The following is a 20,751-nucleotide window of genomic DNA, read 5'->3' on the forward strand; positions in this document are numbered from 1 at the left end:
AATACCTGTACAAACAAATGAATGGAAAAAAATCAGTATAATGAGGATTTCAATAAGTATTTTATTGTACAATATTAACTGATAACATTCTAGATTAGCCCACGTTGCTTTAGAGTGATTCCCTGTTTATCGTCTCAGTGTCCTAAAGGACATACTTTCAAAACACAAATTATTTTCCACACTTTAAATGAATCTCTAGGAATGCACTAGAGCCCCTTAGAAATATCTTAGGTTTAAAAATTGCCCAAAACTAATCTGTGAGTTCATGAACAGTAAAACATCTAATTTGTATGTCAGGGTGCAAAACTCAGAGCTGCTGACCACGACCTTGAAGAGGCTTTGCAGCTGCAGAGATGCTGCAGCACCGAGAGACACATCATTGTTACTTTGTGACATGCCCTGTCTTAAACTCTGGGTTTGCATCCCATTCCTTGTGTTTATTATGGACAGAATTTAACCTCATAAACCAATCAGACATGTCAGTCCTCTCCTGGCCGTTGTGAAAGCACAGGGCACCCAAAAGTCCCAGGAACACCACGTAGTTTTGTCATAACCTCAGCAGGGACAGGAACAGGTATGTGCCACGTTTATTTATGCACGTTTGGACACTCTTGCTGTAGAATTTTCAGGATTAGAGCAATTGCTTTGGTGTTACCAGTTAAAAGCTGCCATGTACACAGATCCTCTGACAGTGGTTACATGCTCCATAGCAGAGAACACCTTGCCAGGAAGCCAGGCTAGTGAAAAAAAGCCAAATTCACCTAAAATGTATCCTCAGGTAAATGTGAGGTTTTTCAGCAGGACAAAATTCTCTATTCATAAGAAATGTGACCTGTTATCAGCAACACAAGCTGAACTGTGCTGTAACCAGTTATGTCCACCAGCAGCACATCAGGAGACACTAATTCTTGCATTCCCTGTGGAAATCGGGTGGGATTTCCTGCAGTATTAACTGTTCCATGTTCCAAGCACGGGACAACTAAATGGCCCAAGCACTGGGATAAATCAGTGGAGAGTTGCCTGAACTCTGGGAAGCCCAGTGTGAGCTGTACCAGCTGATGGAATCTTCGTGCTGTCCGGGAAAGGTCACCCCTCAGCACCCTGGACAAACAGGGCTCTTGGGAAGCTGGAACAACCTCTTTAACAAGCGGGATCCAGGCAGGGACAGGAGAAAGAGAAGGTCGTATGTTTTACTGGTTTTGAGAATTAAGTTCACAGATTACTTTTAAGAGAATTATCCCATGAAAAAGAATTTATAAAGCAAATGCCGCAAGTCCAAGTTTTTTCACTGTGACATAATTGGGTTTTAACTTCATTAGTAGTAAATAGGGAAGAATCATGGGAACACATAGATTATAACACACTAAATTAACATGAAAACTTTAACAGCACTGAAGGCCACAAGACACAACTGAAGCCTAGAACTCCTCCAAACACCTTTACCAGCCTGCTTTGAACTTCTTGAAACCACTGGGAGGGGTCCACACGACTGTGGGTAGATTAGACTGTTACACTGCTCCACGAAGACAAAAAACAACCTCCTGCATTTGCTTATTGGCTGTAACACAAGATCTTCAAGCCAGGACAGGACTTCAAACATGACAGGGTTCAATTTATCAGTATAAACACAAGACTTCCACCTAACTGAAGGCATTTTATAGAGCCCTGCTCCTGCCACAGCCGATGAGAACCAGATTGAGGATGAACATAATATGAAGGGTCAGGGCCTTCCTTCTCATATGGGCTGTTGAAGCAGAGTGTTCATAAAAACAGGGTTTATTTCTTAGAGAAATTATCTATTAAATGACACAGGATTTTCCCAATTCACCTTGTTCTAGAACTTTATCACAGGTAAGTCTACATGGTCTCTGTATAATGTTTTGTACACTGAAAAAGCTCAGTATAAAAATACTGCTCTCCCATTCTTTACCCATACTATGAGAAAAGCACAGTTTATTATAACAGGAAATAATACTTTATTATAAAATCTGCATGTAAACAAGTAACCAATTCATTGAATAACAGTTAATGGAAGTGCAAATTAACTTCATAAAATGATATCTGTTCTGTATTTAAATATATATATAATTTGTTTTCTCCCGTTCTGATGTGGTTCTACCCCCTCCTCCCCACATTAAAGTTTAAAAAGATTTATCATTGCTTGCATTATACTAAAAAGAGTGTACGAGCCTGCGTACAAGTTTAAGTTTTGCTCTGCAAACGAGACAAGTCTATGGTGATACTTATTATTCTTTCTTATCTTTTCATCTCTGGTATCCACAGGACAAGAGGATATAGAACATATGTACACAGCGAAAATGTGGGCATGTCAAGCCACATATTTCAAGTTAGTTCATTTACTTGCACACATTGAAACTTAAACCATTTATCAATGAAGCATTGTGGTGTAACTTCCAGACTTGCTTGAGCACCTTAAGGCATTAATGAGTCTCAATGGATAAGTCATTCTTGTTATCACCACGAGGATCATCTACACACTTCTCATAACAGTCCAAGGCTTGTTCATCACGTGCAACACCTGGCCTTGCTGAGAGCTCCTATAGCACTGATAAGTCATGGCAGGACTTTGATTTTGCCTTGAAAGCCATCTTCTTATTGTTCTTTGCCACAATTCTCCCAAGGAATCGCTTTGCCTTTTTGCCTATGCTTTCCCTCCTCTTGGTGTTGGCCATCCTCCTGGCATTGTCTTCCTTGCTGTCCTTGCGGAGCCTGATCTGCCGAACGATGCCCTCGAACAGGTCCTTGACGTTGTGGTGAAGAGCAGCTGAGGTCTCGATGAATTTGCAGTCAAACACCACAGCACAGGCCCGGCCCTCTGCAGGGAAAGAGAAAAGGGAACATGAGTGGAGATGGACTTTTTCTCTTCATTACATAGGGCAGAAAAACAAAACAGAAACTGGCTCTAAGCACAGAAAATGCCTTCAATGCCAGGAAAGAGCTTTACTCTATAGTAGAAAAGCCCAAATTGGCTCTCACGGTTTTGCCCCCTTACTCTTGGTTTTGTTGTGGTGTGGTCAGAAATCTCATTTGAGCAATGGTACTGAATGTCAGACTGTCCCAGTATTGTGAAGAGTTAAGCTGATACAGGAGAGGCACTTGGATGCATGTTTGCTGTTTGATAAGGAACAGTGCGAGGTATAGAAAGAAATGGATTTTATTCTGGAAGTTGTTGAGCAATTCTGCACCTCTGCCTTGCTGTAACAAGTGAGTTTTCCACACTAACTGCAAATGAAGCTGATGCAGGCCACAGGGTCAAGTCACTGAACATGTCACTAGAGGTCATGAGGTTGCACACCACTGGATCTGACTGGGGCTGCATTCGAAATGCAAGATGCTCAGTGTTCCAGACATGAGCACAAAACCCTGGAACGTTGCTGCAGCACAAGTTTCCATGGTCAACTGTGGTAAATAATGGCCAAGTTGTAAACCTGAGGAAAGTACAGATATCAGAACCAGGGCAGGTCAAACATGCGCTGCCACCGGCCCGAAAGAAGTGATAATCTCCTGAGGAACTCAAATCAACTCCCTGTGCAGGCATTTAGCACAGGGGTCATGGCAAAACCCGACAGCAAGAGATGGTTCATCATCATCCAGGCACCAATATTCCAGAGTAAACAAACAAAAAAACCTCACAAAATGTTCAAATTTCACAGAATTAATACTGTGGTGTTGGCAGTGGTTCCTGTGCTCTGGTTACTGAAATGCAAGCTGGAACTAGCTGAGAAATTCTCACTGATCACAACCAGAGAACATCTACAAAGAGATGTTGAGTCGTGAGAGGCTGGTCCCACCAGCTCAACTCAAATGTGATGGAATCACTTCCAGAAGAAGGGGGTTGTACAGGCTGTATGGGATCACCCTTTCCAAAGGCTGCCTGGGCTCGGTGACGTGGCAGCTCCAGTCCCTCACAAAGCATAGCTCGGGCTACCCCGTCCTGAGCCTGGCAACTGCTGCTGCACACAGAGCATAGTGAAACCCTTAAGATAATACTGACCAAAAACAGGTCCTAGACAAAGCAGGGTGCTAAAGCTGCAACTCTGATACATTTTTTTCTCTCATACTGCAGTTCAGACATCTTCCCCCAGCACCATCTCCACTGCTTTCTGTGGTACCAGGTCCCTCAGCAGGAACCAGCTGGCTTCATTTCTCCAGTGTACTCCAAATCATACATTTTTCTACATCAAACCCAGACAATTCCTATTGGCCATGATCCTCCACAGTGTTTGCTACTACTTTAGACATTATTGTGCAAATTCATAGTGTCTCTTACCATCAACTGAGACTTCCCGGGACCTGACCAGGTCACTTTTATTGCCCACAAGGATAATAGGAATGTCTTCTGTTTGCCTTGCTCTTCTTAACTGGATTCTTAGCTCAGAGGCCTTTTCAAAACTAACTTTGTCTGTCACTGAATATACAATAATATAGGCATCTCCCATTTTCATACAGTGGTTCTGGAGCCATTGGCTGTCATCCTAAAAAGAAGACAAGAAATAGATTTATTGCACTGAAAAATCTATTCAACACTGAGTAATTATGTAATTAATGTGAGCACCTAATAGATATTTTTCTTAGCTTTGTTATAAAGAGTCAGTAAAAGTAAGCCAACGTCCCAACAGTTTTAAAGATCTTGTTCTTTAAAATGCAACACAAAAGAAAATTCTCTTGTTTCCAGAAATGGTATCAGGTCTGCACTGATCAGATTGTGAATCTCTAATTTTACAGTAATTCCCTGGGCTGCTCATGTAAGCTGCTGATTATTCAAAGCATTAAGGGATTCTCACTCCAGCTCTATTCAGGTTTTTTAATTGCCTGCCTAGTTACAAGAAATTAATTGCAAGAGAGAACAAAAGGCAGTATGAACTCTAATTTTTTAATGTCAGCATAGTTGTTCCATTTCTACTTTTTTTAATGAGAACCACGGACCAAGTCATAGAGGAAAAACAAAGAAAAAGCCGTTAAGTACCTGCTCCCATATATCAAACACCACGAGAGATGCTTCTTCTCCATCGACTATAATTGATCTGTCGTATGTATTTCCTACGGGGGAAAAAAAAAAAAGTTCAGAAAAAAAGAAGTTATTCTCCTGGGAGGTCTGGGAGGGGGTGGCCGTGGGGGCCGCCCGGGGAGGTGCCGCGGGTCCCTCACCGGCCTCGTCCGCGTCCGCTCCATCCTCCACGCCGCCGAAGATGCGCGCCAGGCTGGTCTTGCCCACGCCGTGCTCGCCCAGCAGGATCACCTTGTAGAGGCTGCTGTCGGAGTCGCTGCCCGAGGAGATGACGGAGTCGGAGGAGTCGGAGGCCCAGCTGTCGCGGTGCTCGCCGCCGGGGCTGTAGGAGGTGCAGCGCACCAAGCCCTGGGGGTCGGCGGCGCGCAGGTCGCGCTCGTCCACGGGCATGCTGCGGCGGTGCAGGGGCTGGGCCGCGAACGGAGTGCTGCCCCGCCGCCGCTCCAGGCACCGCACCTTGTCTCCGCGGTTCAGGGTCATCGGGGAGCCGGGCTGTGCGGGGACACAGGAGCTGTGAGGAGCTGTGAGGAGCTGTCAGCACCCGCCGCGCCCGAGCGCCCCAGCCCCGCCGAGCCGAGCCGAGCCGAGCCGAGCCGAGCCGCCCGCAGAGCAGCGCTTACCTCGGGGCGCTCCGCGGAAGCAGCAGTGAGGGATTCCCCGCCGTTCGCCGCCTGTGCCGCTGCCGGAGCTCCCTCAGCGAGTGCTGCCACCACCACTCCGGGCCCCTATTTATGTCCCGGGGCCGGTCCCTCCCGCCGTGACGCGGCGGGCGCTCCGCCAGCGGGGCCGTGGGCAGCGCCCGCCCCCGCCACTCCGCTCGGCTGCGCTCCCATCGGCTGCCGTCGGCTGCCATTGGCTCCCATCGGCTGCCATCGGCTCCCATCAGCTCCCATCAGCTCCCCCATCAGCTGCCATCGGCTCCCTCAGCTCCGCTCCGCTCCGCAACGAGCGGCGGGGGCGGCGGGGACACCCCGGCACGGGGGAGAGCCCGGCACGGGGGAGAGCCCGGCACGGGGGAGAGCCCGGCACGGGGGAGAGCCCGGCACGGGGGAGAGCCCGGCACGGGGGAGAGCCCAGCCCGCTCCACTCTCTCCACCGGTTCTTACCCCGGCACCGAGCGCCGTGGGCAGGGGAGGGGCGGCGGAGCGGGTCGGTGGAAACCCCGCCAGGCGCAGCGAGCGAACGGCTGAGCTCTGGGGCTTGCCGGGGTCGACCCCACCGCCTGCTCCTGCTCCTGCCCTTGCTCGTGCTCCTGCTCCTGCCCCGCCGCGGTGCTTTTCCCCGCCGGGTGCGATGCAAACCCGCATCTGCTCCGTGTGTCGCTCGTTCCCGCTCCCAGCGCTGTGTGGGAGCGCGTGGTGTGCACTGGTGGCTTTCCTCGGCTTGCGAGGATCTGTGTCACGATTCAGGAGTTTCACTGTAGCCCTGGCATTTACAGAAGTGTTAGGGGAGACCTCATGGCAGTTCCAGCTTCCTCGGGAGGGGCAGAGGAGGGGCAGGGACTGAGCTCTGCTCTGGGGGGACCAGGGACAGCAGCCAGGGAATGGTTGGAGCTGTGTCAGGGCAGGCTCAGGTTGGATCTCAGCAAAAGGTTCTTCCCCCAGAGGCTGGTTGGGCACTGCCCAGGCTCCCCAGGGCAGTGGGCACAGCCCCAAGGCTGCCAGAGCTCCAGGAGGGTTTGGATGATCCTCTGGGGCACAGGGGGTGACTCCTGGAGATGGGCCTGTGCAGGGCCAGGGGTTGGACTGGATGATCCTTGGGGGTCCCTTCCAGCTCAGCATATTCTGTGATTCTGTGATTTGATTTACACTGTTTTCATTACTTGGTGCTTGTTTTACTGAACGTGGGTTATGGGAGTGGGAGTGGGTTATGAGAACGGCACCATGGTGGGTGTTGCACACACACACAAAGTTACCGGGGTGTCCACATGGAATGTTAACGGTTTAAGAGGCCAACAGAAAACATAAAGGTCAAATTCTTCTCTTGCTTTCACCTGAGCAGCAAAGTGAGGCAGTGAAAGCCTTATCTCATCAGTGGCACAGTCATTCCCATGTGACCAGGCGAAGAAAGGACTCAGCAGATAACTATACTGGTCCCCTGAATGGCTCACCCGGGTCGTGTATACAGTTTGTTGTTTACCTAGCAACCGAAACGTGTCAGACATTGTACAGCCAAAATAGCTCTGGCTCCTGCTCCTGACAGATTACAGCCCGAGCAGAGCGGGAAAATCCCTGGGACTCTGGGCAGGGACAGTTGCCATCAAATGCGTGTAAGTTCAAGGGTTTCCAAATCAGCTGCAGAAACAAGGCATGAGATAGGGAGGTGATGGGAATGCAGACAGAGATGTAGGGAATATAGTAAGGGAAAGAAAAAAATCGATGTGATTAAGCTAAGGAGTTTCTTTATTTCTTAGGAAGTTAAGTGACTATTCTGTTATTTTCAGGAGCCAATTATAATTCTGCAGCCCACACTCTTGGGGTGATTTTGGCCCCATTCACCCTGGTAACTGCAGTTGGGAGTGTTAATGTGGCAGTTAAAGATCACCGAGTGCTTGCAGCAAGTTCTCTCTGCCTGTCTCACAAAACAGCAACCAAAATAGCCTTGTCAGTTTAAATAGTCAGAGCTTGGTGGCAAAAACGTGTGTGCTTCAGCTGACTGAACTGAATTATAAGCCTCTGGCTAGCATTTGGAATCATAGATTAAATAAATTATTGTTAGCATTGCAAGTACTCTGTAATTATTTACTTGGATAAACTGGAATCTGCCAAATCTTCTTGATAATTCTGAATTTATATACAGGTAATTATGCAAATACACTTCCAGATGTGTCTGTCTTCGGTTAACTTTTTTTAAAATTTGGATTTTTCTGCTTAAAATTGTCACCTGAAACTATTCTCAGGAGGTTTTTACGTCTTTTGGGCCAGACTTTCTTACATGGCTTTGCTGGGTGTCGGGGTAAGACTTTAGAAGTTGGCATATAAAGTGGGGGTATTTTTAATTCTTTTCTGTGTGAAAGTAGGGAAATCTTAGAAGATTTCCAAGATCCAATAAAACAGTGCCACTTATGTGCCACATAGAATACTACTGGCTGGAAACACACTAAAAATGGGAATTTCACTGACAGGATTTAAAGAAGCCATATTTTATTCCAGGCCTTTTGCTGATGAGAATTATGGATATTTTAAAGATAGACCCCTTACTAGCCAAAAACTGTGAGGAAAGGCGTATGTAAAAGTGCTAAATAAAAACTTTGAGAGAAGAGTGTTTCAGCAGGAAAAGTGACTGAAAATAAAATGATACCCAGTAGAAATCATGCAGAAAATTCAGGACTCTGTGGCAAATGCTTGGGTTTTTTTGCCAGCACCCAGGCACAACTAGTGAAGTAATGGTTATGGAATACCACCAGTTACAGGGTATTACTCAGGGTCTGGCACTGGGTGCTCTGAGAAAGTGAGATGGCCTTGGATCGTGTCCCCAGGGCTTCACTTTTCCTGGAGGGCTGAGCACAAGTCACCCAGAGGAGCTGTGCCAGGGCAGTTGGGTCTGTTCCCATGAGCAGCAGGAGCTGTGCTGGAACCAGAGAGGGGGAGAGCACAGGGGTCACGTAGCTGCTCTGTCTCCTTTGATCTTAATAGGCCCAGCTATTCTGTGAAGTTGGAAGGAATTAACTGATAATTCAGGTTAATCACTTGAGACACACAACATGTATCTTCACATGGTGTATAATTCTGTTTGCTGGTAATTACTGCTGTATTTTCATGTGTACATTACTGGGCACCTGCTGATTTCAGTGGGGGTGCATGTGAGTCCACAGACTTCAAATGCTGATCTTTTAATTTCTTTGAAGGATTTTAAGATCATCACCTTTCTCACCTGCCCTCTGTTTCCACTTCTATGTGACCACGCCTCTAACACATACATGAACTGTAATTTATCTCTATTTAAAAGAGTTTTTCATGTCTTGCTTTTCTGTTCTTATTTTGTATTGTTCTAGATTCTACTGCTCTAGGATTTGTTTTAGTTAAATGAGCGCTTCAGATGCATATTGTAGATGTGGTATTTTTACTATTCCTTATGTACTGAAATAGACACTGGAAATGTTGTAATTTTGATGGATTTTACATAGAACCAGACCTGGGGTCTGTCTGTGTTGTAGATAAAGCCCAGTCCAGCCTGCATGGAGGTGGTGGGTGCAGTGCCTGTGGCTGTGGCAGCAGCAGTGTCCCCATTGTGTCACCCTGTGGGCAGAGGCTCTGTGACACCCCCGGGGCAGAGCTGCTGCCCAGGGCACTGCAGTAACCAGCAAATTCTGCTGAGCCCAGGAGCACTGGGTCATCCCGGGGCTTAGGGACCCCACTCAACTGCATCCTAATTATCTGCTTATCCTGGGATTCCGATGGAGCCACTGAACCACCCATTTCTGAATCAACCCCAAAACTTCCCTTTTGTTTGGCTGCCCAGCAACTGTGGTGTGTGTCCTGTGCTCTCGTGGGAGAATCTGTTCTGGCACCGAGAAGAAAAGGAACACTGATTTCCTATTTTGTGTGGAATTGAGCACGCAGCTCTCTGAAAAGGGACTACTTTTTTTTCTGTTTCATTTCATCCTTGTGTGATTTTCATTTCCCTTACTTCATATGCTTTTCTCTCAAGATGCCTTTCTTTGTCATTCACTATTGTGACATATCCAGTTACTTTTTTTCTATCTCATTCTTTTTTTACTCTTTCTCTGTCTATTTTGCCATTTTCCCTCTTGCTTTTGAGAGACTCAGAGTTCACTTCTAGTGCACTCTCCTGGCCTGAGTACCTTTCATCATCTGGAAAATGTAAAACATGAAGTTCAGTCCTGTTTTTCCAGTTAGATATTCCTGGGGTAATACAGCTTGTGCTTGGAGTTCCTTTATGCTGTATAAGGTGCAGAGAGCATTTCATGGTCCAAGTGACAAGCACAGACTTTGCAGGGGGTGCAGTGATAACTAAGCATGTAAAACCTAACACCTAACCTTTGAATTTTCAGGTTAAAAAGCAGAATTTGGGAGGTTGAGTTAACTGTGTGATTCTACCTCCTCAGTGTTTGTTCAAGGTCAATTGCCACATCATAAATAACATTTATATTTTTTTACATCAAATCAATATTTTTACTGAATTCCTGGTTTTGGTTTTGCTCCTGTCTTACCATGGAATTTTTCCTATTTGATTAGGAATAATGGGAATATTTTGAACAGCCCAAAGACTGGATTAGCAGCAGAGAAGTTTGGGAGTCAGCACTGTTCTCATGTGGCTCTGTGCTGGAAGCCGTGGGTTTCTCCTCTCCTTACTTTTCAACTCATCTGCTCTGCCTCAAGTCTAATTAATCAGCCATTATGTGAAGTGATTATGTGCAGTTATTTCCATACAAACTGTAGAGATATCCACAAGGGTCTGTTCTTGCCAAGTTACATGAAGCTTTACTCCTGCAGAAGCATGAGCCTGGCTACCTCCCAAATACCTGGACTGAAACACAGATAGCAGCATTTATCATCATTTTTATTACAGAACTGGCAGACTCAGGCCAGTGGGAGAAGAGACAGAGAAGTATGAAATGTGTTGGGTTTTTAATCTAAGCAAGAGAGATAGAGGTACAGCAAAATGAAAAAAATATTCTTTTTCCTTATCCTATGAAAAGTAGAATACAGTGCAAATGTGGCATCAAGTTTTCCTCACCATCACCCTTAAAATCACAGATTAGTGTGGGCTGAACAGACCTGGGCTGACTGGTTCAGTCTGTGGGCTCTCTGCAACATATATTGGACCTTTTCATGTGAGGTATGTGGTACATCCCAGTGTCTTGTAGTTAATATATAATGGGGTAAGAGCAGGCAACAGCTTGAACTGTCCAAGTCACCAGCAGTGGTGGAGCTTTCAGCCTTAGCACAAAATTCTCTGTCAGAGAACTGATAAATGTCACATCCATGCTGAACCTCCTTGGACATTGCAAGGGAAGGCAGCACATCCCTTCAGCCAAGGAGCTTTCTCTCGTAATTACTCTTGCATTTAATGGCAGGTAATGTTTTTGATTGAGTAGTGATAGACCTGAATTGGGGCTACAAACCACAATGTGAGAAATATGAGCTTAGGAGTCAATAGACACGGCTTAGAAAGCTCCCATAGAGAGCCAAGGGGGAAATGTGAGCAGAAACCCAACTAAATCCATTGTTATAGCCACAAAATTAATTACAAGTTGGTTCCTTTCATGGCTACTGTGCTTCTTCTCAGCTCCAGACCAGAAATTCTAGGGGTTATTGATAGGCACCGAAAGAAAACGTAGAACTGTTTGCATTTTTGAGGTAGGAAATGATAAAATAATTACGCTTTAAGTCCGTTGCTTGTAACATAAAGCAAAGGCCAGTCTTTCTGAAATGCTTGCAAAAAATAACCTGGGATAAGAATAACTGGAAATGTGGTTCATCTCTCAGCTGCTCTGAATTTCTCACTACTTTGAGTAAGCTAAAAAACTTCCACTGCTGGATAAGCTCATGACCAGTGGAACCAGGTGAATCATTGCTCCGAAAAAAAGGAGCTGCCCAAGTGGCAGATCCAATTTCATTTTCACTTGTGGAGGTCCTCTGCTTCTTTTTCCCAGAGTGCAACACACTCTGAGTAAACTACTAATAAGTATTGGGATATCCTGAAGAAAAGCATTCTGTCTTAGGCTAACTTTAAATTTCCACTAAATATGAGTTTTTTCAGATTCAAGTTTACTTCCTGCCAGCACGGTAACTGCTCTGCCACAGGAGTCGGAGCTTGGATACCTCCTTGGAACAGACTCATTAGCACGGGCTGTGTGTGGTCAGCTGTTTGCTCCTATTGCATTTCAAGTTTGGGGTAAAATCAGAACATGACCTAAGATGTTTCCATAATTATTTTCTTTAATCACCCCTAATTCCTCTGTTTCAGTGTCAAACCTGCCATAGCCAACGTGCATGACATACATCACCCATCCATGAGCAGAATGCTAAATATCCTGTTACAATTCCTGTGGGATTTATACTCCTTAGTGGTGATTCCAGAGGCTCCTTACAAGAAATATCTGGAAGTCAGAGACCATGAAAAGGTTTCTGAACTTACAGACAGTTGGTTTAAGGAGTGGGCAGATGTAAATGACTGTCTGTCTGTCTGTCTTGCTAAGAAGTCCATAATGGTAAGGCAGCACATTGAGAATGTAAGATTTATTGTTGACCAGCAATAGCTCTTGGCAAGAGGAATGAATCTATTTACAATAACAAATTAAAGGAGCTGTCCTGGGTCAGACTCAGCTTGCAGCCCCTTTCCAGCAGCTGTCAGAAGCAGATATATAAAGAAGAATGGACAATAAGAACCTGATAAACACAATTAAAACTCCCCATGCACAACCACCAAGCTAAACCTTTTGTTCAGAGGCCCTTGATTTTTTTCTGCATATTTTTCTAATTGTTTTTTAACCCATGTAGATTTTTGATATTCTTCAACACCCCCATTTACTGTGTGGTAAAGCAGAGAATAAGATTTTCCTGATGGCTTCTTCATACATGTCGTGCTTTTACAGCTTTGTGCAGTGATTATCTCTCGTGGCTGAGGAACCTGTATAAACATAACCCCTACTTGCCCTTCTCTGTTTGCTAATTCATCTTTTTAGAAGTTAGGGGACAAGAAGCACACAGATTAGAAACACAGATTATTCAAATCCCATGTTCCCATGGAATTCCACAGTGGACAGTGATGCTTTCTGCTTTCTTTGTTAATCCTGAGACTTCCTAGCATCTGTTTACACTGTCAGCTGAGCACTGAGTAGCATTTTCTCTTTTATTGAGGATCTAAGCATTTGAAAGGCAGGAAATTGGGCAGAAAACAGCCTAAAGCCCCTCGTGCTAACCCACAGAACCATTTTTCTACATGCCTGCAGGAGAAAGTCTTCAAAAGTTGCCTGTTAGCGGCTCTGAAAATCTGGATGAGGTCACCATATTGTAGATGTTTCCATGAATGTGACGGGTGAACAAGGAAAAGTCTCCTGGGATTGAAAACCCAGACCAGGAATGGCCCTGTGGTCCTGTGAGGAAATGCCCAACAGGCTTCCAGCATCCAGAACCACATGGATCCATCACCGAGGGAAGGACACGGGGCAGAAGCACAATTTTAAATGTTTATGGCAACACAAAGTGAAACTTTAACTGTGCTGCCCTCTTCTGTGTACTAGATAAGAAAAAAAGACTAGCAATGTTTAATCTCTCTTTTCCTAGACAGATGATTTCAGTTCTGTGTCCAAACATGCATTTGCAATGGTTACAATCACTGCACCTACATCAGACTCCTGGTGGGGACCAAAATAAAACATAGCTGCCCTTTGGCTTTAGGTGATAAAGTCTGTTCTTGTTTCCCTTGTGGGGAAAATTCCATTTTCCTTTCATATCAATGAATGAAAGCTTGAAGCTGGGACAAAAACTCACAGTCACACGGGAGACTTATGGATTTGAATTGGAAAAGCTTTGCACTTCTTTATAAGCCAGTGCAGAATGTATGGTTTCTTTTCCTGTGGTGAGTGATGTCATGGAATCATTCATGTGAAGCGTGTGGGAATTTGGATGTGAGAGATGTTATCATCTGTTCCAGGAAAAGCTCAGAGTTTTCCAGTTGGAATGTGCTGAGTTTGGCAAATTCCACATTTGCATCATAGCAGTAATAGGAATCTCTGCTTCTTTTAAATGTCTAATTGCTGCTTTTCCTCTGCTTCTATACAAGATATTCTGGTGAAAACCTTCAAAATTCTTATTGCAGAGTTTACTAGAATTGAAAGAACTCTCTTATTTTCACTTTAAACTGTCAAAGTTCTTTCTGATTTTATTCTTGAGAAAGGTTGTAATAATAATTATGTTAATCATAACATGCTTCAGTATCTACCATTTTCTCTCAAAAAATCTGAAATAGGCAGTATTTGGGCTCATGGTAAAACACAGAGGGCAAGCACAACCATAGACTGAGGTAACAGAATGGTATGAAGTGTGTATCTTATATAAAGAGCTTTATAGGCAGTAGACTTGAAAAATGGCATTTTGTGAAAGCAAATGCGGATCTTAATTTGAAAGCCAACCCTAACTAGATGAATCTGAATCAAAACTCCAGTGGAAAAAGTCTCTCAATCCTAAAGATAAAACTGCAAAATCATGATGCACATCAAGGACATCCTACACCCAAAACAGTTACAGTGAAGCAGGTAAGAAATAACTTTATTACCCTGTTCATCTTATTCTGCCTTCAGGCACTTTCCCCACATCTAGTGAACACCAGCATCTGAAGTCTTTGGTGAGGCAATGCCATCTTGAGCTGCTCATCACCTTGGGAGAGTGCCAGGGAATTATTGCTCAGCTCTCAACCACTGCATGTCTCATGCACGAGGAGTTTTCTGTCAGAGGTTTCTGTGACAGGCACATTACAACGTGAGCCTTTGGGCTCTAGGCATTCAAAATGAGCTTTCTTAATTTTCCAAGTCATCAAAAGCTACTCATATCCACTGAAAGACTCGGTGATCATCCCATTCTCTGGTGCTAATGAAATTCAGCAAATCGGTTGCTTTTCATGGCATTTTTCCCCGTTACAGTTTTGGAAATGAGATCAAAATCAAGCCTTGACAGTCTTTTCCCTTCTCTATGCTTACTTAGAGCAGTAATGAACATGAACCAGGCAAATGTTTCCTTGGCATCAGACTCTGGCATTAAAATCATCAAGTCTGTGATTTCACTGCCTGCTCAGGCACCCAGGGCTGTGAGATGAAATGGTCTCTATACAACAATCAATGTCAAAAAGAATATGACGAATACAGTAAATTGCTTTTCTGTAAAGGTTCTTTCTTTCACACTCATTCCTTTCTTTTATAACCTTTCCCAAAGCAAAGGTCATAAATTTGCATCACTCCTCTGTTCCAGCACACCAGCTCCACCAGAATCACTCAGATGAATCTACAGCCTTCTAAGGTAACAGCAGCGTGTAGCTAGGCAACAAAAAAGAATATAGTATTTTTCAGGAAGGAGGACTTTTCTAGATGATCTCATACAGATTCAGTGCTTTTTTGCCATATAAGAAGAAAACAGCTCATTGGAGAAACGAGTCTGTCACCCTGGCACCGCCAAGTCGTGTTGATATATAGGCTTCCCTTGATTAGCTGTGACAGAAAATAACAGTGCATTGTATGCTGCTCTGAATTATTTCTCTCTATCTAGTACATATTTGTAAGGTTTTTTACAAAGACTAAAACCCACAAACGATTTTATGGTAGATTTCATTAACCGTCATCCCGATTAAAATGGAATGCTTTGATAATTACAAAGTCGGCCGAAATAAATTGTGTCTCAGTCCAGCTGAGACTCAGCTTTACAGAAAAGATTTTATGAATGGCAAAGACATCCCATTTTATGTACAGTCCATCACTATATGTAAGGACAGAGCTTTTGTGGATGATGTTTTATGCTTTTGAAGGGATTCAGATAAGTGCAAGTGGAAAAACTGATGTGATCTAGCAAGGGCAGCACAGGCATCAATGCCTTGGAGCCCAGGATGAAGGTGATGAACCTGGCAAACAGAGTATGACAGAGGTGCCAGGCCACATTCTGGGCTTTCACAGAATCCCAGAATCACAGAACGTGCTGACTCGGGAGGGACTCCCAAGGATCGTCGAGTCCAACTCAGCCCTGCACGGGACCATCCCCAAGAGTCACACCATGTGCCTGAGAGTATCAGCGGGGCTTTTGCTGCCTGGAGCGGCCGCGGGAGCTCTGGGATGCCGGGTGCAGTGAGCTGCCCTCGCTCCTCGCGGGGTTTGTGCTGGCAGGGTTTGTGCCCGAGCGGGATCGCAGCTCCATCTGCCGGGGGCTGCCGTGGCCCCGAGCCACGCTGGCATCCCCGAGCTCGGGGCCGCTCCAGCTGTGCCCCGCTTCCCGCGGGTCCCATCGCCCCGCTGGACCTCTCGCTCCCTTACAGCTGCCTGTGCGTGCAGTAACACCCCGAGCTTACAGAGCTTCCCAGCTGTTTGCCAGCCGGGACAGCCCGGGCTGGCCGGAGACCCGCGGGCACCGGGGACAGCACCCCCCAGAGCCCTCGGGGTGTCCGTGTTTCAGAGCCACAGAACACGCTGGGTTGGACGGGACCCCCGAGGGTCACCGAGTCCACCTCCTGGCCCTGCACAGGACCATCCCCACCACGGGCTCTGCATTGCAGCTCCTGTGGCAGGTGTTTTTTCTGGTGCAGACCTGACTGCAGCTAATGAGAGACATTACATCACAGCCTTGGCAGCTCCAGGCATTATTTCCTCTCTTTGGCATCTTACTTTATTTGTGTATTCCAGAGCCTGCTCTGTGGGATGGCTTTCACTCTTCCCAGCTGGACCAAGGCATGATTCAAGACACATTGTCTCTCTCAGCTTGCCATGCTTCGTGCCAAGCAGGGATTGCCCAATTAGGCATGAAAGCCAGATAAAATACACATTTTATTTGTAGGCGGTGAAAGATTCAAGCAACTTTCATGAGGATGAACTCTGGATCACAGTAAAATGTCTGAGGAAGGTACACTGGCCTTGTAACACAGGAAAGTTCCTGCAGTTTTAAGGATTAGTGGAACATGCTCCAAGTGCTAAACTAGTAGAGTACATTACCTGATGTGTATACAATTTGCACCTAAGCTATGGTGTTTATCTATTCAGCCATAAAATGCAGAAAATCATTTAATTATATGACTTGGCAACTGCATAAATACATCTCCTGTGGAGTCGAGTGCTTAGCCCACAGGTGAACTCCATACACCGAAATGACATTTGCATTTAATGTAAGGCAGATATGATTGAGATTAAAGCTGACACAATGTTTACTTTTTGTTTGATAAAATAAATGCACTCTCTTGTTTTACTAGGAATGACCCAATATTGTCCTCACCAACAAAAATAAACGTGACAAGGCTTCATCACTTCTATGTTAAAAATATAATCTGGAATATAACCTGAATTAAAGCTCTAAATTTGCAGGATTACACCCAGGATGGTAAGTGCGAAGGGGAAGAAATTGTTTAAATAATAGCTCCTGTTTCAGGCTCCTAGTCAAGTTTTTCATTAGTAAGAATCATTAATAAAGTAGAATTTGACAGGTTTTTTACATTATTGACTTGGATTTCAAAAAACCCAGAGTATAAATGCATTGTTATGAAAATAAGTCAGTACCAATTTGGAGAGAAACAATTTATGTGACTCATTCCTAATTGTTATTTTCTGTCTACCTAAAAAGTAGTTGTTGTTTTTTTTTTTTTTAAGTTGGCTGCAGTGTTAGTCAAACTATTTTCTGATTTTCAGCAATAAAACTAGTTTTGTTATATTAAAACTGTTAGGGAAAAAAATTGGAATCCACTGGCATTTATTGTTTTTCTCTGCAAGCATTTCAGACTACATGGATGATTTATTTGCCACTTTGCAGGGGAAATAAAAAGTATTTCTGCATAGATACCTTCATGATCCCTAGACAGAGCATGTGCCAGCTCTCCCATTAGCAAAGGAGAGAAATCAAGCTGTCAGGCATCCTGGAGTTAAGCAAGCTCCTGACAACCTCCTGAGGTTATTTTGGTTCAAAGCCATGTGTGGCACATCTGATGGGAACCCAGATGGAAGTAATTCGGGTAGATTAGGAAAAGAAAGTGTTATGATAAACCATCATCCCAAAGTTACACCCCAATAATGGGCAGGATCAGGTCCAGCAGAGTTTGGTGACTGGCCAGTCACCTGGGTCCTTCTGCTTGGCTCAGCTGGACACAGCTGCTGCCCAGACCCCTTGGCCACTGCACTGAGATGTAGCCACTGGGCATCTCCTTCTGCCAACTCAAAGCATTGGGCTTAGGTAGATATTTGTTCTCCTGATCCTCCCATCTCCTGCTGTTTATGATTTACCTGCAGTGGCACAGCAAAGGCTTTCTTGTTACCTGCAGCAGCACCAGGGCACTAACGGGGTCCACAACATCCCAGCAAGGGAAGGCAGAGGGGACCAGGCTGTGGCCATGCCTTGGCTACAGGCCCAACCTGGGAATCTCCCCTCCAGGCTGCCAACTCATAGGGAATGAGGGAAGCAGGGGTGTGGGAGGTATCCAGCAATGCCAGCCCATTTGTTTCCCCTGCAGGCTGAAGACAAAGCTTCCAGCAGTGTAGAAGCTTCATACTGGCACAGACTGAGACCTGAAGTTGTGTCAGGGCAGGCTCAGGTTGGATCTCAGCCAAAGGTTCTTCCCCCAGAGGCTGGTTGGGCACTGCCCAGGCTCCCCAGGGCAGTGGGCACAGCCCCAAGGCTGCCAGAGCTCCAGGAGGGTTTGGATGATCCTCTGGGGCACAGGGGGTGACTCCTGGGGATGGGCCTGTGCAGGGCCAGGAGTTGGACTGGATGGTCCTTGTGGGTCCCTCCCAACTCTGCACATTCTGTGATTCTGTGACAGTGGTAGCACAGGGAGGTGTTGCACACTCCTGCCTTTTCTTTCTCTTCCTCTTCCTGTGTCTTCCCAAAGGTTCCAGGCAGCAGGTGCTCCTGATTCCCACATTATATTTGTTCCACAGGCTTGCTGGAAATTAACTTCTGCCCTACTCTCTCCCTGCAGTCCTGCCCTGAGATCTGAGCTATGGTAGGAACCAGAGCCTGTTTTAGCTCCTGTTGCAAAGGGGAGAGCCCTGGTGTCTCAAGGGTGTGAGTGCTGCAACAAAACAAACAACTGGCAAGGGACCCTGAGCAGCTGGCAGAACAAAGCTGAGAGAGCAGAGTTCCATCCATCCGACCCACCAGGACATTCTTATCACTGCAGTGCTGCTCCTTTGATCCACAGAGGAACATTAAGGAATGGAGATAACCTGTGGTAGGATGCAAAAGCTCTTTACAGGTAGGACATAAAACAAAAAAGGTATGAATTCATAATAGGAAATAGGTGAGGAGGTCACAGAGTGAGATGCCATGTTTTTGGCAACACTGAAGCGTGTTGCACAAAATGAGGATTCTCTGCTATTTGTACGTTTTGTAAACGTTCTTTATTTTTAGCATTTTGTGGAATGAAAAGTTTTATGTGCTCTCTATTAAATGTTGCTGGCAAATGGCTGTGAGACATAGCAGCAGACCTTCCCTGGTCTGGTTCTCTGTGCTGATACTTACCTTTCCATAGCAACACTGGAAAGATTTTGCTATAAACTTTTCTTTTGCTTGGGAAAAAAGTTGACTCTGCCACTTCTTCAGTCTGTATTTATGCCAAACAGTGCATTTGGTGAAGGAAGGGAAAGGGGTCTTGTTCTCTGCTTGACAGGCTAAAGGGAAATGCTTTTAACAGCTATTAAAAAAGGCATTGTAAAACAGGTAGTTTATAAATGAAGGCTCCAGAGAGAGATCTTTATCAAAGCACTTTATTGACGTAGACTCATCACTCCTCAGCACGGCCAGAATACTGAACTAACTTTGTTAAGAGTGCCCAGTGTGTGGTACACACTGCTCCACCCAGGGGGCACAAACAGTGCCATTCCAGTGGGAAGTTCTTCCATGGACAGTTCAGTTGTGTCTTTGGATACAAAGCTGCTGAGCTGCTTCTTGGCCACTCATGAAAGTGTGGGATTGACAGTGTTGAGAAGCTGCAGGTTGCTGCTACGAGGCAGCAAGGACAGTGTGGGAGCAGGGGGAGAATCCTGCTCTCTCCTGGGATTAGGATGGCTGGGCAGGCCCATCCCTGAGAGGGTGAGAGCTGGAGGTGCAGGAGCTGTGTTTGTCTGGGCTCCAACACACCCCAGGGCAGGTTCCTCTGCTGCCCCAGGGAGCCCCTGTGCCAGACTGGGAGCAGGGAATGCCATCCAGCCACCCCTGCAAGGCTCTGCCCACAGCCCAGGAATGTGCAGCAGATGTCTGCTTCTGGCATTTTTCCTGGATGAATGAGGCTGCTTGTATTCAACACAGCTGCTCCAAAAGGTTGTAGATTCTCATGGAATGTGTCCTATTACAAAGCATTCCAGACACTAAATTTAGGGGTAGCTTTTTGCAGAAATAAAAGTCTGAACAGGAATATTTGTAACAAGTTAATGTTTTCTTCTCCCACTTTATCTCCATACAGCAGGAGCCAGATAATGATCATTAAAATCAGGATGGAAGATTTTTTGGAACTCAGCAAGTGCAGAGCTGAGGGAGTCTGGACAGGAGGACCTGGGATCCTCAGCAAAGTAACTGTGGTTTGTTGTTCCATCATAAATATAACATCCACATCACTTCAACAAACATGCCAGCCCTAAAGTAATCCAGTTCTACACTCCTAAATAACAGAAGCCAGACCTTTTTTTTGATATCCCACAACAGATTTCCCTTATTGAAAAGTCATCCCCAACTATGTACTGTAAATATAAACCATCAAACACTAACTGTTGCTTCTTTGGAAAGTTAAATGGTATAAAGTGCACCCCCAGGGTTGTAAGATGTGTTTGATGAGGCAAGTGCCAACATCCCAATAAATTATTTAACACTGGTATTATATAGAAAGCCAAGCAGAGATCTTCAACAAAGCCTAATTTACTGATTCCTTCCCTATTTGGAGTGCAGGTTGAAGCAATCTGTTGGCAGCTTAGTCATCCTTCTGTTTTCCCCCTGGCACATATTTGCATTCCTTTCTACCCCAAAATCTGAGCAAGCAAAATTCATCTTCTATTGAAAAAGCCACCAAAAAAACCAGAAAACAAA

The 20,751-nt window shown here is 45.3% G+C and overlaps 1 protein-coding gene across 1 annotated transcript; it reads right to left on the reverse strand.

Moving 5' to 3' along the window:
• Positions 1–1,952: 1,952 nt before the first annotated feature.
• Positions 1,953–5,728, reverse strand: RRAD (RRAD, Ras related glycolysis inhibitor and calcium channel regulator). The gene is made up of 5 exons (XM_027718354.2): positions 5,650–5,728; positions 5,170–5,521; positions 4,988–5,061; positions 4,292–4,496; positions 1,953–2,836 (listed from the first exon to the last, which is right to left on the reverse strand). Exons 2-5 carry the CDS (start codon positions 5,507–5,509, stop codon positions 2,559–2,561), a joined length of 897 nt encoding a protein of 298 aa, XP_027574155.1. The 5' UTR covers positions 5,510–5,521; positions 5,650–5,728; the 3' UTR covers positions 1,953–2,558.
• Between the last annotated feature and the right edge of the window lie 15,023 nt (positions 5,729–20,751).

Source organism: Pipra filicauda, unplaced genomic scaffold, assembly GCF_003945595.2.
Source record: "Pipra filicauda isolate LSUMZ 115617 unplaced genomic scaffold, ASM394559v2 scaffold356_size1356884_pilon, whole genome shotgun sequence".
NCBI classification, from domain to species: Eukaryota; Metazoa; Chordata; class Aves; order Passeriformes; family Pipridae; genus Pipra; species Pipra filicauda.